The sequence below is a fragment of the Streptopelia decaocto genome, assembly GCF_964273445.1.
Source record: "Streptopelia decaocto genome assembly, chromosome: 4".
Lineage (NCBI taxonomy): Eukaryota > Metazoa > Chordata > Aves > Columbiformes > Columbidae > Streptopelia > Streptopelia decaocto.
In genome coordinates, this window is record NC_138658.1 from 62,354,529 (window position 1) to 62,373,046 (window position 18,518).

An 18,518-nucleotide genomic window follows, 5' to 3' on the forward strand; every position below is an offset into this window, starting at 1 on the left:
AACTAGAGTAAGACCAAAGCTACAGTAACTCCCAGGAACTCAACAACTTACGCATGTTTGTATAAGGGATAGAATCTTTTAACTATATAATCAGCTTAAGTTATTTTACAGACCTAGATGTTAATACTCTTATTAAACTGCAGAGTAAACTTACAAGGAAATCCACTGACTTCAAAACAGTGTAAGAAATTTTTGACAAAAACACAGAAGGATCCTGTAATGATTGTGTAATTTGTATTATAAAACAACGTTAACTTTTATATTATTACAAACAAATTAAACATAAACTTTAGAAAAAAATACAGCAATAGAAATGCACCGGAAAATAACTGTACTGATGAACCAAGTATTATTTTGGCATTAGAAATCAAAAAAGCACTAAGCAAGCAAAATGACTAAAGTCAACCAAACAGGACTTCTGAAGGAATCTTACCCTTGCTGCTTTTCGTTTCTCTCTCATTTTTTCCCTAAAAGAAAATTCTGCCGAGGCTGTCCTTGATATAGGAGGAAGAGGTGGCAGCTCTGAAACAGAGAAAACATGTTTAAATTAAGTATTTTCTGAAAGAAACTTAAAATTATGTAAAGTAAAACCATATATAAAATACAGAGTCCCATGTTCCAACAGCAAGAACATGCATGAAAAAATGTGAAAGAATGACACATTTATTTTAATTCAGACTTTATAGTATATCACTTAAATGCCTTTAGCTGCATGGATCTACCCTTCATTACTTAAGGTCATTCACAGTATGTAAAGCATATAAACACTTTTTATGTATTAAAAATATGTAACGAATTGCATGGCATTTTATAAGCTGTTCCAGTGCTCCACCACCCTCTGGGCGAAGAACCTTTTCCTAATGTCTAGCCTAAACCTTCCCTGACACATCTTCCTGCCATTTCCTCGGATTCTGTCATTGGTCACTAAAGAGAAGAGTTCGGCACCTGTCCCTCCTCCTCCCCTTGTGAGGAAGCTGTAGACTGAGATGAGGTTTCCTCTCAGTCTCCTCCAGGCTGAACAAACCAAGTGACTTTAGCTGCTCCTCATATGGCTTCTCCTCCAAACCCTTCACCAGCTTTGCAGCCCTCTTCTGGACACTCTCCAGTAGCTTAATATCTTTTTATCCTCTGGCGTCCAGACCTGCATACAGTGCTCCAGATGAGGCCGCACCAGTGCGGAACAGAGTGGGACAATCACCTCCCTTGCCCAGCTGGCAATGCTGTGCTTGATGCACCCAGGACACAGTTGGCCCTCTTGGCTGCCAGGGACACTGCTGGCTCATGTTCAACTTGCCATCAACCAGAACCCTCAGATCCCTCTCCATGAAGCTGCTTTCTAGCATCTCATCCCTCAGTTTTTACGTACAGCCAGGGTTGCTGTGTCTCAGGTGCAAAATCCAGCACTTGCCCTTGTTGAACTCCATGCATCTGGCGATTGCCCATTTCTCCAACTTGTCCAGATCACTCTGCAGGGCCTCTCTGCCCTCAAGACTGTTGACAGCTCACCCCAGTTTTGTGTCATCAGCAAACTTACTAAGCAATCCCTCAAGTCCTAAGTAATTTATAAAGACATTGAAGAGTGCTGGCCCTCAGATGGATCCCTCTGGAACCCCACTAGTGACTGGTCACCAGCCCGCCATAACCCCATTAACTAGAACGCTTTGAGCCTGGCCCATCAGCCAATTGCTCACCCACTGGACTGTGTGTTTACCCAGCTGTGTGATGGACATCTTGTGAGAGACAGTACCAAAGGCTTTACTGAAATCCAAAACGATCACATCAACAGGCTTCCCTTGGTCAACTAGGTGGGTAACCTTGTCACAGAATGAAATTAAGTTGGTCAAGCAAGACTTTCCCCTCATGAACCTGTGCTGGCTGGGAACAATGACTGCGTTGTCGTTCCCATGTTTTTTGATAACTCCCAGAACCATCTTATCCATGATTTTGCCAGGAACAAAAGTGAGGCTGAGAGGCCTGTAGTTGCCAAGGTCATCCCTGTTGCCCTTCTTGTAGATTGGGACAAAGCTTGCCAGCTTCCAGACATCTGGGACCTCTCCAGGTTCCCAAGAGTGTTGAAAAAAATCACAGAGAGAGGTCTCGCTATGACATCAGAGGCCAGCGGAAAAGCCTGGGGCAGCAAAAACTTACCTTCAGTAGACGAGGATCAAGTAAGACCATATTTAAACAAACCAGGCATACACAAATCCATGGATCCTAATGGGATGCTCCCATGAGTGCCAAGGGAGCTGGTCAATGTCACCTCAAAGTCACCCTCAAATTATCTTTAAAAGATTGTGGTGATGATCAAGGAAGCTTCCTGATGACTAGAAGTGAGCAAACATCACTCTTCAAGGAAGAGAATCTGGGAAACTATGGGCTGGTCAGCCTCACCTTGATGCCCAAGGAGGTAATGGAGCACAGACTTCCCCAGTGTCACTGGAGTCCTTGAGTTCACCTGAAAATTCTCAGGAGCTTACTGAAACTTTGACTGATATATACAATATTAAATTTTCAAAGATAAATGCTTTACATCCCTTCTTATATGTTGAATCTTCAGATTTTTTTTTTCTCCTGAACTTTTGTAACTAGCTTTTACTTCGTAAAGGAGCATCATCATTCCACAAAGAACACACCACCTGTTTTACTAGAACAACTGTAAGATGATCAGCAAGAGAAAATTGGAGATCTTTTACACATGTGCTTTGTGGGGCATGGCCTTTTTTGTTTCTTTAATTTTTTATCAGCGAACACACAACATTCTAGGTAAATAATTTTTCTAGTTATCGCCACTTACAGAATTATATTACTTGTGAGTTCTTTGAGCCAAACACTGATTTGCTCTTTGCCCTTACGAAAGAACATTGTTTGCCAAGGTCTAAGTAAAGGGTGGTTTCAGCTTTATAGAAGGCATTAAACTCATGAAAAGGAGATAAAACAGCAAAGGGTAAGGTCTTAGCAGTGGTAATGTCACACAACATATATCACATTATGTCTGGTTCAATATTATTCCAAGAGCTTTACTTGTGGCAGAAGATACCGTATGTTGAATATACAACTTAGACATTTAAAGGTTATCTACTATACCAAAGTCAAAGTACAATCTAATTTCTAGGATGACCTTACTCCACTGTCGTTTAGAACAGAAAAATACATTATGATAAAACCACTAATACTGTATCTACTCAGAAACATTGAAAGATTTGGGAGAATCCTAATCTTTTCAAATTACACAATTTACTGCTTATATTTGTAAAATTAAACATTCCCTGTATTCAGAAACTTTCAAAAGAAAGAACAAGGCACAAAGTTAATACCACTAGCATGAGACACCTAAGAGAAAAGCAAGCATCCCACAACCACTTCCTTACCAAGAGGAATCCTAGAGACAGAAATAAGCAAGTACTCAGTAGAGACACTAAGATGTGACACACAGAAAGGCTTATTTGCATTTTCTTTTCTAACAAGGAATGCAGTATGAGGAAGAACAGCGTAAGCATTAATGAGAAAACAGAAAACACGATTTAGATAAATATTCATCAGATTGAGCTAATTAAAAATCATCATTGCAGGTTATCCAATAGCAAACTGGCTGCACCAAAATTGGAACTGGCAGTGATTCTGAGAAGCAACGGAGAACAGGCAAATTACAAAATCCTGGCCAATTGCCTTTTTTTAAGGAATGGGAAAGAGTGAACTGCAGAAGCATATGTATATGCAGAAGCATACACAAGTCAGTCTAACTTCAACTCTACAAAAAGACTGAGCCTATCTGTAAATATTTGAAAGATGGTAAAATAATAAGCAATGGAGGGCCTAGATCAAGGACCTATCAAGCTAATTTAATGGTCTTCAACATATATTCTATCCATTCTTGTGATTAATGGAAAAAGCACATATCTCAGCTTTTGAGCCTGTCTTACAGAAAGCATCTCTCAGTAGGAAATAGTTTGATGAAATGATGGAGGAGAGGTATGGGGAAGAAGGCACTGGTAAACCACATTTAAAAAGTTAAGCAAGAAACAGTTAATAAATTCAAACCCCATACTGAGTAGGTATTTTTCAAGGTCTGCCTCAATCTAATGCCTTTAAAACACTCATTAATGGTTTGAATGATGGAATAATGTTTATCTGTGTATCAAACATGCAGGCAAGAACTGTCAGAAGTCACATTTGCTCAAAAACTGAATTTGAAGAGCTTTTGGAATGGAGGAAGAATTCAACATCTTTTACAACATTAAGTCCACAAAAGTTGTTGCACACAGAAGGGCTCCCTGTCTCTGCTGGATATGGAAATGATGGACTTCAATTGCAATAAGGTGGTTACACACTGGAAATGCTTTTTAATTATCAGGGTATCCTTCCATCACAATTAAGCCCTTTAAATAGTTACGGAACTTTCACTGGTGAAAGATTTCAAGTTAAAACAAACGAACAAAACAACAACAGAAAAACAGCAACAACAACAACGCCAACTAAACAAACAACGAACCAACAAAACCTCGTCAAAACCAGTTATCAAGACCTAAATGGAGATGAAATAACTTATGGGGAGAAGTTAGTCTAAGTTACCTTTTGATTTCCCGTCTGTGACATTTTTCTACCCTTGTATTCTGTTCAGTTAGCATGTAACAAACATATTCATTGGAGCAAATATTTCATTTCAGTTCCATTCTGATAAATGAAAACTAGAAAGCAACAGATTAGAATTTGTTTTTGATCTTTCAAAATACTTGACAATTGCTTGTAAACATTTCCAGACAAACCAGGTTAAAGTGAACTGCATAAACATGCAAAATTAGTGCAGAAACAATCTGCCACTACTTTAAGCACCTCTTAAAGCATCAAGAGCCAATGCTCTGTACACAAAATTGTTATTGAATTAATCAGTTCCTTGCAACAACAGGTGAATTATCCTTTCTATACATAATGAAAAATATTTTAAGGCTTTAACAGTTGCACTAAAATTAATTCAATGCAGCAATTATTGTGGGATCCTGCGGTTCCTTGTAAAAAGGACAACATAAAAAAGTTACTTCATCACTCTGTACACAGACTTTTGTTCTACTTTTGTGAATGGGCTCTACAGCCAACTAATTTGTGCTCAACTTCATAATATATATTTTTTTAGTGAAAGAATACGACTGATATCCACAAGAGCATTACTTTGTGGGATCACCATTGCAGGCCTGTATCAAAAAAATTCACACCACATTTTGCATTGGAAGTGTCATTATCCTACAATGGCTCTGTATTTTTTCTTTGGGCAGATCTAATAAGTGTGCTGTAGAGTTAAACTGAAATTAAGACAAACTTAGCACCTGAAAACGTCATCTGATGAGTTTCTCCCTTGATTTCACCCGTACTTGGAGGAGTCCAAACCCACTGTTTGACTTCAAAGCTCTCTACACTGACGCAGACCTAGAATTGCTACAAGTACCTCGACACCAATCCTGAATCTGAACAGTAGGCAGAAACCCGGAATGAGGGAAAGCAGACAGACAGACATTTATGCTGTGACCAAGCATCAGTTACCTGAAAGAAAATAGGGAATGGTAACTTTCAGCATAGGTCTTAGAAACACTTCTGTATTCTTCATGGATACAATCATTGCATAAATGCATAGTAAGAAACTCCAGAAACTGCAGCCAAATAACTAACAAATTCAAAAAAGCTAACAATGAAGAAAAAGATTTTGTAACACTATAGTTGCCATAGTTTCACAAGGGAATAACTATCAGACATGGGCTTTTTATTTAAAGTAATTCTTCTTTTCCAACTCATATTTATTAGTCTGAGCAGCGGACTGACATATAGCCAAATCTTTCCATTAAATAAAGGTACACAGGCATCTAAGCACACACATACTTAGATTACAATAAAATAATAAATTTCTGAAAACAGACTGCATTAAAAATTGTAGAGACTGGCTGAATGCTTGAAAGACTAATAGGGACAAACAGAGACTGTCATGAATATTAAGTGAAGAAATAGTTGATGGGTATGTTTCAAGCTAAGTTTGCCATAGTGGGACCAGAATGAGAAAATGATCAAACCATGTTAGCATAAAATAAAAACCAAGTATTTGAGGGATGCCACAAATTGATAAATTCCACAGCATTACCTACTTCCCACTTGTGTTAAAATACAGTTCCCTTTTCATAAAAAAGTGTGTGTGTGCATGCTTTTAACACCACAAATGTAACAAATAAGGTGACAACTACGAAAACACAAATAGGCCTAGGAATAAACGCAATGCATTATCACAGGCACTAAAGCAAAACAAAACATGACAGTAAAGGAAAGAGCCTATGTAAAATTTTTCAATGCTACTTGGAAAATGCAGGGGTGTTATTACACTATTTTTTTATATGTAGTTAGTTATCACTTGGCAAGACAATGATAAGTAGAAATTCATGCACAGATCATCAGCTTAGTAAAGGCAGTGCAGAACTGAAAAGAAATCTGCTTTTATATTATGATTGGGCAACACAATAGCAAATATCAGTGTCGGCATATTCAAAAGCTTAACATATAAAAAATGGAAATTTAAATTATCTATAAATCTGTCAAGACCAAATTCCAGAGGAAAAAAAATGAAATAAGTTTTGGATAGATGAATGCAGACTCCAGATCAAGGTGCAGTCTCTCTCATAATTTAAGATATAATTAAAAAAATCAGATGGATAAATTAAACTGCAATTAAGTAAACAATTTATACAGTCTATTCAGAATACCACACACAGTACTTTCAATCAAACAAAATAAGCAGAATTACAGGGATTTCAGAAGCAGCAACAAGTAACAGAGGAAAAAACTTAAGAAAACAAAACATTTATCACATAAGGGAAGTAATGGCTAGTTTTCTTCTCAGACTACTGCTGTGCTGTTGTGTTTATTCTTGGAAAATGAGCTTCTGTAAAAGAAAACAACTATCACTAGAGGGTGTCTCTTGATTTCCCCATGCAATCAATGCAGAAAACTGTTTGGACTCCATCTGTCAACACTGTATCACTTCCTAGCACAAGTTGGCACAATGAGACTCAAAAAAAAACCTAAAAAGAAAAGTACACAGACCTTGAAAAAACTGAAAACATGCTAAATTGTAGATGTCTGTAACAAATACCATACTTTGCTAAAGTTAGTTTAAGGACAATACATACATTTTATTTTTATAAACCTCGATATTGATGAAAAACTAAACATATTTGTACTTCACTGGATTTTGGTTTTAATGACTTTTTAAGACTGTTCTTAATTAGTTCTTTTATGTATCCTATTTAGGTAAGGCCATAAAACCATGCAGCAAGATTCACAACATTAACATCATGCTAAGTATTTAACAGGAATATTGCAGAGACTCCACTGAAGAAACTGGAGATTAGTTTTTGAGTACCAACAACCTCCATTACTTCCAAGCCTGCAACTAGACATTCCGTTCTAACAGCTTCCCCCTGTATCACTCTCTTGTACTCTCCTACGTTGTATTTCACACGACAGTTAAAACAGCCCATCAATAAGCCCATATGCCATCATAGGCGTGAATAACTCTCAAAATACAAAGTATGAGGTTCACATTCAAAGATGTAAACACTGCATGCCTACACTAACATCTTTGAGAAATGTTAGTATTTTAAGTGAAGACATTTCATATTTATTCATTCATATTTAAATACCATGGGAGCACGTCTATCGAGTGCATAGCTCTGCATGTGTAACGCTCGGAGCTGGCTTGGCTCAGGACAGACACACAGACACCGCCAGTGAAACGCGCGCTCCAGGCAGCTCTTCCAGAGCAGGAGCAACCAGCGCGCTCCTCCTCTCACACGCGCACCCCGCAGCCCGCCCGCGAGCTGAAGCCGATCTCAAAGTGGAAACACCCAGCCCCAGTAACAGCCCCTGCGGCTCCGGGACACGGCTGCCGCGGAGCCCACGGGACGCCGCAGCCCCGCGTCACCAGGCGTCACTCACCGCGCAGGGCCGGAGGGGCAGCGCCGGACGGGCCCGCCGCCATGCTGCCGCGGCTGCTGTGCTCCGCCCGCGGCTCGGGGGGACCGGCAGCCTCTGGCAACTGCAGCGGGACAGAAGGGGAGAAGGAGACAGCGCATGAGTGAGGGGAACCGAGACAGGGCAGAGGCGCGGCCGCCACCTGCAGCCACCGGCCCCGGGCCCCCGGCCCTGAGGTGGCGAGAGTGAGCGCGCATGCGCAACGCGGTCCCGGCGCCTGATACGCATGCGCGCTAGCGGCTGCCGCGCCGGGCCGTGGCGAGCAGTGAGCGCTCACCGGTTTCTTTCTTCTTTGCCTGCGGGCGGTCAGGGTTCTCCTCAGCCTTTCTACCTGGGCAGCGTCCTCATCCGGGAGCTCCTCCTTTCACAGAGAGAGAAGAGAGAGAGCTGTGCTGTGGGGTGGAGGCTGGCCTGGTCCTCGCACCCGCGGCAGTAATGTCTGGCTTATCTAAATACCCGATTTAAGCAATATTCCCTATATACGTGTGTGCCACTGGTGCCCTTGGTAGGCTACAGACCTGGCACCGACTGAAGTTAGCACACACTGCTGTTTGTTAGCAAGAAAGTTTACTGACAGTTCTAAAGCATGTTGCCTTACCTTTACAGTTTATCTCTTACCACAAAGAGGATTTTTTTGTGTGTGTGTGTGGTTTTTGTTTGTTCGTTTTTCTTCTGGCAATTTATTGTCAAATTACAAGGCACAGTTTAAACACGATCACTTCAAAAGCATTTCTATAGGTGAGAAAACATAACTTTGTTTTATATTCTACTCTAGACTAAATTAACCAATAATCTGAAGATAATCAACTAAGCGTTTGATCAATATGAGGATAAAAAAATACACATTAATACGTACTTCACAGTATATGGTGTCTGCAGTTGCAATGTATTTGCACAGAAATAATTACGCAAACCTGCAATAAGTGGAATGGTACTGCCTGATCCAGGGTTAACAAGAGCTTGCAAGACACTCTTGGCTTACTTAATTCACTTTCCTTGGTTACATATATAAAAGATTCTTTTTACTCTCAGTGAAAAATGATAATGTGCCATTTTTGTCTCAGCTGGACACTAACCTCCATGATTATCATCTGGGACTCTTCACTGCGGCTCATCTGGTCGGTGGCTGACCCCTGGGTGTCACAAGCAACACAAGAATTACTCATGAGAAATACACTTTAATAAATGCATAATGATCATGAGATACATTCCACATAACCTTGGCTCCCTGAATGCTCAAATGACATACCATTTGACATACAGCCTTAGTACTTAAGACATGTATTTTTCAGAATGGAACGACTCAAATATATGTGTCCATTTATTTAAGTATTCCATATAATAATGAATAGTGGGCCTGTATACGCTGCATGAACACTCTTTTTACTTTTTTTTTTTTTTAATAACCCACCTACATTTCATAAAGTCAGCTGCAAGATTCAGATCAGAGACATGTTCAATCCCTTTTTTTCCCACTTTCAGCATTTGGTTTGGTTGGCTTTTCAACTTTTGCAAACCTGGAACCCACCAAATCACTTTAGTTTTGTTTACACTAGAAAGCTGTTGTATTGGATTGCAAGCGTTCAGGAAATTTTTTAAATTATATCTGTACAACCCAGTTCATTGCTACTCTTACTGCAGGTTCCCATCCTGCTTTACCTTTAATCAAAAAGAAAGCAAATTCAGCTGTTCTTGTTCCCCGCACAAACACAAGTGCTGACGTGCTGACGTACTGACCTCACAGATGAAGAAACTCACAATAGCATCATTTATTATGGATTACAAAATCCCCCTAAAACAACTCACGAGTGTAAATTGTGGGTTTTTTTTTTTCCATACCTGGCTAAATCTCTAGCCAGAGGGCTGGCTGAGGCCTGCACAGATCAGCTGTTGTTTCCTCATCACTCTTTATATTGGGTACATACAGGATTGTGCATACGTGCCTCTAAAAGTGCTTCTAGCCCAGGCTAGAGTAGGGAGACTGATCTTCATATGTCTATTTATCTCTTAAGAGATGCCTGATAAAAGACCAGAAGCAGAAGAGGAGGAGCAATGTGATTATCTCCTGCCTGAGGCTCAGCCCTTGCCAGCTACCAGCCCCAAGGATTTTCAGGTTTCCAAATAAGTCTCAACTAGCACAAGGAGCTGAACGTGTGCTAAACAATTGGTTTTCTTAGACAAATGTGAGTCTCCCAACAACCTGTGCATTCACTGCAGCACCAATTCCCTCACGAACACACTGGAGCCAAGGGCAATGTACCCCAAAATGGTAACATTTTCTTGCTGCAGGCAAGGTTTGTCAAATACCCTCTTCATGGCACAAAAAATATAGCACTGCAAGAAACAGCAACATTTTTATTGCTTGGCACGTAAGCCTCTTTTTCATATCAAGCTTTATGTATCAAATTTAAACAGTCTTTCCTAAAGGCACATGTAAACGGAGAATGCTGGTAACATAGCAGAAGGGCCTTATAGTCACTTTCTTTAACAATTTTCGAGTATTTTTGGAAGTTAAGTACTGTAGCAGGCACTTTAAAATGTAATAAACAACTGGATGCAAGAACTATAAAGCTCTCCATTAGCTCAGAGTCTGTTTCCAAAGTACTTAAAACTGACAACAGAAACATAGTGAAGTTTCTCTCACTCCTCTTCAAAAAATAATTACATCGAAAGTACCAAGAAATTAATTTTGAGGATTTTGGATTCTTAAATCTGTCTCATTCATAAAAACACACAGAATGCAATGATATTGTAACAGATCTAAAGGAAAATGTTTCCTACCTGGGTTTTCTTATACAGCAGCTTTGGGAGTACAGACAAGAGCCAAGCACAACACTCCTCCTAGCAACGAAGCCTCAGCTTTGCTTTTTAAAGAGAAAGAGTCAGATTTTCCTCCTTAAGCCACTAAAACAGTTCCGGAAGACTTGTTTTTGTAAACAATTTCTTTTACAGTAAAAGGGAAAGTCATGGATAAAGTATGGGGAGGTCGAAGTGACTTCAGACAGCAACATGTTCCAGTTACTGCAGTGACTTGAAAAAAATAATCCATAGTATATTTTTTAGGATGAAGGATGGTTATTTTCGATTCAAATACTATATAGTCTTTTCTCCTAACTTTTAAGTACCTAAGTTTGCTGAATTATCTGACTGAATTTCTGTATACTTCCTGTGTAACTAGAGGAGAGGCACAGACTCTTCTTGGTACATGTACGATTCCGAGCAGCAATTCCTGAATATAAATTGTTTGTGGAAGAGCCTGTCTCATTCTGTTGACTAAAGGGAAATGTTAAATGTCTAATTCAGACTATATGCCAACATTCCAGCAAGTAAATTTTTTTTTTTAGATTAATTTCACTCTGAAAAAAAAAATGCCTGACATTATTCATGTAGGGATTAATCCTTAAAGTGACAGTTAGTAGCCAGTTAGTTTCCAAGTTCTGTCTCTTCCAATGCGTTAAACTACTCAGAAGCTGTATCAAGGGGACAACGATGCATTATTCTTTACATGTGACCTTTACAAATTAGCATAAGCCTCAGCAAACTTCTTAGCATGTAATTCTAGGGAAAAATAGTGGGAAAAAGAGCAGAGTAAAAAAAAAAAAAAAAGTATAATCTCTCAGCAGCTATCATTTCAAAAGACATGCTTTTTGCCATACCAGGATTAAAAAATCTGTCAGTAAATGTTCTTAGTCTTTTCTGCTGCACTGAATTGTTGACAAAGTAATTTCTAATGTTAACTTGTGTATCAGTAGCTTTAATACAACCAGAATAAACAGAATTGCTGATACCAAATGGAGTTGTTATTGGACATACTTATAATTGTCTTTATGTAAACAGTCCCTGTAACATCTGAAGGTCTGTTACTGCAAAGTTTTAGTAGCGAGAATCACACAAAAAGAGATGGCTAAGTTGTTTTCCATTTCTGAATACCGTTGTAAGGAGGAGATCATGGGAAGAAGTAAACACTCACAGTAGATAAAAAGGAGTATGCATTTTTAATTGCTGAAAGAGGAACTATCATAGCTAGAAGACACCTGACATGACAGCAGCTTTCAAGAATGGGAAATAAATGTAAACAGAAGACAGTTTTCTTCAGGTAACACATATGGTACACAGTCTCTGTTATCTGCTAAGTCTCACCGTATGTGGGACTGTAGAAATGATCCAGTGGGTGAACTTTCATCTGAAGTTTTGGCAAGGACTCAGGTTCAGCATCTTGTTTTGCTAAGAAGTCTGTGTCCCAACAATTCACTGCAGTCTTAGGGACAGTTGTACAAGCACTTTAAATGATGGACAAATATGAACAGCATTATGTAAGGAACATTACTATGATACCTTAAAGGAGGAGTGGAGAACTTTTACTTAACAGGATAAAAAGCTGCTTAAAAACACGTTAGTACAATGACTCTACTCAGAGGAGACAGAATTCAAACCACCCCAGTTGTTTCCTGGAGCAGAGAACAACTCACTTGTCTCAGCATTATAAAAACAAAAGCAAGCCCAATGTCATTGGTTACATCAGACAGCAGATTTAGTGCTCCAAATAAGATGATGTGAGCAGCTCTACTTTCTTAGGTGTGACACTGTCACACTTAAACAGTTATTTTGTCAGTGATGGTCAAGGATGGCCTTTGGGATAGGCAGGGTAGGAGGCAGCTTGTAGTGACCCCCGGTGCAGGCTGCCCCAGGAGCAAGCAGGCCAAGGGATCAGAGATCCCAAATTCAGCAGTAAAACAGTTTTAAAATAGTGTAAGGTTTGGATTGCCATATACACCACTTTTTACCTGCCTTACCTTTTTAGAAGACAAAACTTGTAAAACCAAGTGAAAACAGAAGCGAAACTCCAAATCGCACAAGCCACAGGCAACATTTGCAAAATAAGAATGCATGTTGCTGTGTTCCTAGAAAAAGAATACAGTGGTCTCGGTTTCATGGAAGTTACCAACAAGGGAGAAAGAACTCTGCTTCTCTTGATGATTTTAAACTGATTGCACCTTATTCCAACATGACAGAAATCACAAATGAAGTTTCCTGAGGTTTGTCACAGGTGGAGAAGAAACCTGAATTCATATACCAGAACGCTGGACAGAGTGTGGTGAATGCAGGTGGTGCATGGAGGGGACATCAGCAGCAGTGGTGGGCAAGTTTTCAGATAATTAAAGAGATTGTTCTTCAACTCAAAAATTTTAAATCCTTTCTACTCTCTTCTGAGCCTAGGGACAACACTTCGCTGAAAACAGAGAAAGGGACTCCTGGTATGTTTCCTTCGTACAATTGACTCATTTATAGACATCCCATCTGCTTCTTGCTAAAAGTTCTCTTCAAAGCCTACTGAGAATCATGGCTCATTTATGTTTTTCAAGAATTCAGTGGGTTTTGTCCCTTTGTTCACATGACATAAAGAAGGCTATCTTTCACAGAGAAGATTTTACAAATACTTCATTATGTTTTGTATGGTGTTTAGGATCTTGACAGGTATTTTGAAGTTGAAGAGAAACAATTTTTTTTTTTTTTTTTTTTTTTGGTATAAGTAGAAACACTTCAGGATACCTGTGGGTTTTCTACGCCTAAAACTAAGTATCCTTAAAAACTTCAATATTTTATATGTGCTTAAGTGTGTTGAATTTGAAGGGATGAGATGATTATCTAGCCTGCCTTAATATACTGTAAAATTTTCTGGAGGACAGCCAAGTTACTGCAGTTGAAGTTGTCCTAAGAGGAACTTGAGCAGTTCTTTACAAAAGATCTGACAAGAGGTCACTTCCATCATTATAAGTGTACTTCTGTGTTCTCATCAATCCACATCTTCTCTCTAGTTGTGAGACATATAAATTGCCAAATTCAATTATGCTAGTTTTTCTACTAGGCTGGTTGTTCTCTAAGAGCAGACACCTTATTTAACTTCTGCCATCTCAAAGTTAAGGGTAACCTAAAGTAGTCACGTAGATAGAAGTAACATGAAGAGGCAGGTAACTCCTGATTCCTCCTTTCTTAAAGTAGGTGTCTAATACAGTGTCATCCAAACAGATTTATCCCACACGTTTCTTGCACTGATGATAGGAGTGCTAACAATTAGTTTAGCCTAGGCAATGGTCTTTGAGATTTTAAAGTCAGGTAAGATAAATTTTATAGTAATGCTTGCTGCTGCAGGAACAATCTGCATGGACAGAAAATCCACTTACATCTCTTCCAGCAGGTAGCTGCTGGATTGTACCAAAATAATTAGAGCTGAGAGATATAAGCCAAATGCCAAATAAACTTTGAATATATTTACTATTAAAACATATGTGTATAATATGTGTAATTAATTTTTCTTTTGCTTTAGGTAGTAACTTCGGTGAGTTGATCTGATGTATACAGTTAAGACAAAACCAAGTATCAGGGACTGACAATTTTGTGAGAGTATTTGGAAATTAATTCATGCCAATGTGAGGAATAATCACGCCTCTGAAATTCAGAAATACTGACATAACCTCAGTTTGGAGTGTTGACTTAAAGAGTTACAGGCAAGCAAATATGACCTCTAACTGCTCTCTGAGTGGACGTCTAAATGGTTTATACTGAAAGTAATAAATTACTTCCTGAAAGCAATATATTACTCGTTGAGAAAGATTGTGGTATATTGCCTTCTCAACTCTTTTTCTCCTGTTTGCTGTCATGTATTATTTCTTGGATGAGATTAATCACCTACTGAAATACATATATAAAGTAAGCCACATTTCTGCATGAAACTGAAGTTCCTACTGATCAAATTGCCTAGTGCAGCATCAGTATAGTTATCTTGAGAATGAATTACCTGCAAATGGATAAATTAAACTGATTAATGAAAAGTAAATTATCCAGTAAATGTATTAATGAATTAATTTGAACTGAATGTAGGGGGTGACCTGTGGAAGGTAAATAAAAATAAAGTATTGTATCAACTACACCAGCTAATGAAATATACTTGGTAGAGAACAAAATAAGCTGCTTGTCAGTTTTAGATATATATATATATATATATTTGCCTATCTTAAAAGTGCATAAATGGTTTTAGATAGATTTTAAAAGATTTTCAGAATGTGGCTGATGTTCTCAGTACTGATATCTGTTAGTAACTATTTCCTCTACATTGTCTGAGGATTTTAAAAAATGCTTTAGGACCTATTGCTCCTGGAAAAATTGTGTAACAGCCTAAACTATATGGCCATGAAGAGCAGTAATGAAGAATGTGAAGGTATTTATTCAAAGTAACATATCAATTTGAAGATGGAGTTTAATGTTTAATTAAGTTATCTAGGTTTAAAATGTTCAGCAGTGGAACATGTGACTGACATTCCCTGATGTCACTCTATCAAGTATAAAGAAAATCTGAAAGAGTAAAAGATTGTGAGGAGGTATTTTGAAATAGCTTTATCTTGTGTATATTTACATGCATATATCCCAAATAAATAAATAAATAACTTATGAATCTCAGGAACACTGATATTCTTGATGTTGTTTGAAGGCTTCCTGGTGGTCTCAGGTTTGTATGAGTTCTTGCAGCCTCAGTCAGGAAGCCCAAGAGTTGGTGCTGCAGCAAGACGTGCTTCCTCCTGGGAGTTTCTCCTGGTGATACTAATTTCTCTCTGCTGAATATAGGCAAAGTCCAGGTGAATAACTTGATCCGGGTGCCCAATTTTATATGGCACTATGACAAGTGTAGAGTGACATATATGTTGTGTAGAATCTTTGGTTGATTTCAAATATAATCTGAAAGAGATTTTGCTTTTTGTTGTCCTACAACATCTTGCAGTCAAACCAGACCTCCACGCCTACTGGTGTAAATTGTGGGATGACTTCAGCCCAAGATAGTTTCCATAAATATTAAAGTTTAGACAGAGGAATACCCCTAATGAAATATCATGTCATCGAAGTTGAACTATTCTCAACTAAAATAATTGCAATAGCAATTATTTACTTTATGATAATGTCCTGAGATGCTGAATGAGGGCAGGGACACATGCTACTTGTCTACATATGTTGTCCATACATCTAGTAAAAAGATTCTTCTTGCCAAAACCTGTAGGAATATTTCAACAGAATTACTTATTTTTAAAAGTTCATACCAAAATATCACACTGTTGAAATAACTGCAGAGTCCAAATGGGAAAACTTAGGGAATCTAAAATGGCTTTTCTATGATTGTAAAACATAAATCTAAAATTATTAAGTAAAAGGAAGCAATAACTCTTGGTTTACTTATTCCCATGATGTAATTTTCAACATAGGTGTGGTTCAACTATCTCTTCTATATTTCATTCATTTCTACAAGATTATTACATGGAAGCAATTTGCTTTTAGTTAGGATTGCAACCAGGAACATTTCACTATAAAACCCTGTTTTTTCTGTATTCAGTTGTGAAAAATTAGTTTCGTCTGAAAGTTTTCCGGTTTATTATAACTACCAAATATATTTCTCTAGAATCTGAAGAAAATCAGTCATACTCTTTTCTTAAGTTTGACTTTATAGAAGATTTTCTAATTCTGATAAAAATCAGCTTGTTACTCCTAACATAAACCGTCTATTGATTCAAATGCCATAAACCTATTTCTATGCTTTTAAAAATAAACATCTAGCTAAATGCTTCGATTAGTTGCTTTTGCTGCATAATTCATATTATAGGTCCAATCCTATCTATTGAATCATACTTCCTGGAAGTCATGGGCCGGGTACATTGTGTGGAATTTCAGTGCAGACAGCACTGAGCGATGCTGATAGTCCGTGTGCCTTGTATAGGCACGGATGGCTATGAAGCCTTGACATCAATCACTGTTGTAAAAAATGATTTGGCTGCATTTTGCGCTCATATTGTGCTTAATTTGCAGATGTATAAATGATTGTACAACCCAGTGATAAAGTGAATCTGTAAGTGCTCTCTTCCATATTTTTCACAGGAAGCAGCCCCTGTATAACATTGATAAATTAGATGTCTAGTTAGAAAAACAATCCACTTTTGTCTTCTACCACACATCTCTCACTGTCAAAATAAGTGTTGTACAGGCATTGCCAGTTTTATTTGTGGACAGGACTTTGCACCTGTGTACTGCATAAAGCAGCAATCATGGACTGACAGACATGCCTGTTAATGCCAGGGGAAATGAGGGCACAAATACAGGGTGCATAGATTAATGTTCTGTACATAACTGTAGTGCTCATTTTGCAATCTCAGTGGTATTTTTGTGTAATTTTATTTGGTTGTAATTTTCTTAATTAAGTCAAGTACACAGAAAAAAACTCAGAAATTTCCCCCCATCTTGGCCATAGATAGAATGGGATCATGAGTTGTGCAACACAGACCACTGGTGTTTGAAACTGCCTGAATAACTGTTAGAAATAACAGGTTTCTGTAAATCTGGGATTAATAAAATAACATTGGAAATTCTTGGAAAGTAAGGGCACCCAAATTAGGATTGCCAGTCTTGACTCAAAGGTGTTGAATGCTGGAGAACTCATGATGTTTGTAGGTATTTTTACAACAATTGATGACCACCATTGGTAAAATGGGTTCCTCATTTCTAGAGGGAGTTGATACTGTCTCTCACCAGTAGATCTTGCTGTGCTCCCATCTGATAAAAGGAAGTGCCAGCTACTATCAGAAATTTTATTTCCAGATGGGTACTTGAAGACTGTGATCAAATCACCTCTTAACCTCATTGACAAAAATGAATTGACTTTGTTGCATCTCTTGCATAATCTGCATGGGTAGAATTACAACCTTTTTTTTTCTTTTTTTTTTTTTTTCAATTTTCAAGTAAGTTTTTTAAACATTGACACAAGTAGCAGTTTCATAAGTAACTACTCTTTACTCCTGTTTGTAATTCCATTTATCATACCTGCAAAGGGCTGTAGCAAGAGCCTACTCTGTTGACTCTTATTTAGTTGTATCCATGAGGTCCCGTGTACCTTTTCCAAGTTCACAGGTTTCCTGAATACAGTTTTTCATCATGTGTGTGGCGTACGTTTATTTAATTGCATTTAGCTATATTGGAATATAAGTAAGTCTGCTTCAATTATGTGACTGAATTTGTTCCATGTAGTTTATTATCTTTAATGGTTACTGTTCTATCAGGGTTTTTAGCATCCATAATTTGCTTCAGCAAAAAATTTATATTCTTTCCCACATTTCTCATAAAAATACTGAATAGCATTGAAAGAATAGCAAACCCACTTGGAGTTACACTGAAAATACCTAAGTTGGATACTGATTGTCTATCTCCCAAGTTTTCAGATCTCCCAGTTCTTAAGTATTTTATATGTTTAATACCTTTGTTCTGATCTTTTATGACTGTCATAGGGCAGTCCTCAGCTGGTTAGTTGATCATGAATATCACTTGTTGGTATAAATATCAGGTCCTTGTGTTCAGCTTGTTCAGCTGCATCCTGAAGCAGACATTCCTATTTTATTCCTTTCCTTTTTCAAAATCAATGTTTTCTCTGTTTGTAATGTATTTCCTGTCTTGAAATGACCAAAGATGATATCACCATCAATTGT

The 18,518-nt window shown here is 38.1% G+C and overlaps 1 protein-coding gene across 3 annotated transcripts in view; it reads right to left on the minus strand.

The window, feature by feature from the left end:
• CC2D2A (coiled-coil and C2 domain containing 2A) overlaps positions 1–8,648 on the minus strand; it is a 59,854-nt gene extending 51,206 nt beyond the window's left edge. The window contains exons 1-4 of one of the 3 annotated variants that reach the window (XM_082051958.1): positions 8,603–8,648; positions 8,282–8,365; positions 7,969–8,068; positions 434–522 (exon numbers count right to left, since the gene is read on the minus strand). In XM_082051958.1, coding sequence (XP_081908084.1) covers positions 434–522; positions 7,969–8,011 — 132 coding nt within the window. In that variant the 5' untranslated portion in view covers positions 8,012–8,068; positions 8,282–8,365; positions 8,603–8,648. Of the gene's footprint in view, positions 1–433; positions 523–4,569; positions 4,686–7,968; positions 8,147–8,281; positions 8,366–8,602 lie in introns of those variants that run through there. The other 2 variants (XM_082051960.1, XM_082051959.1) reach the window with 2 other exon arrangements.
• Positions 8,649–18,518: the final 9,870 nt, after the last annotated feature.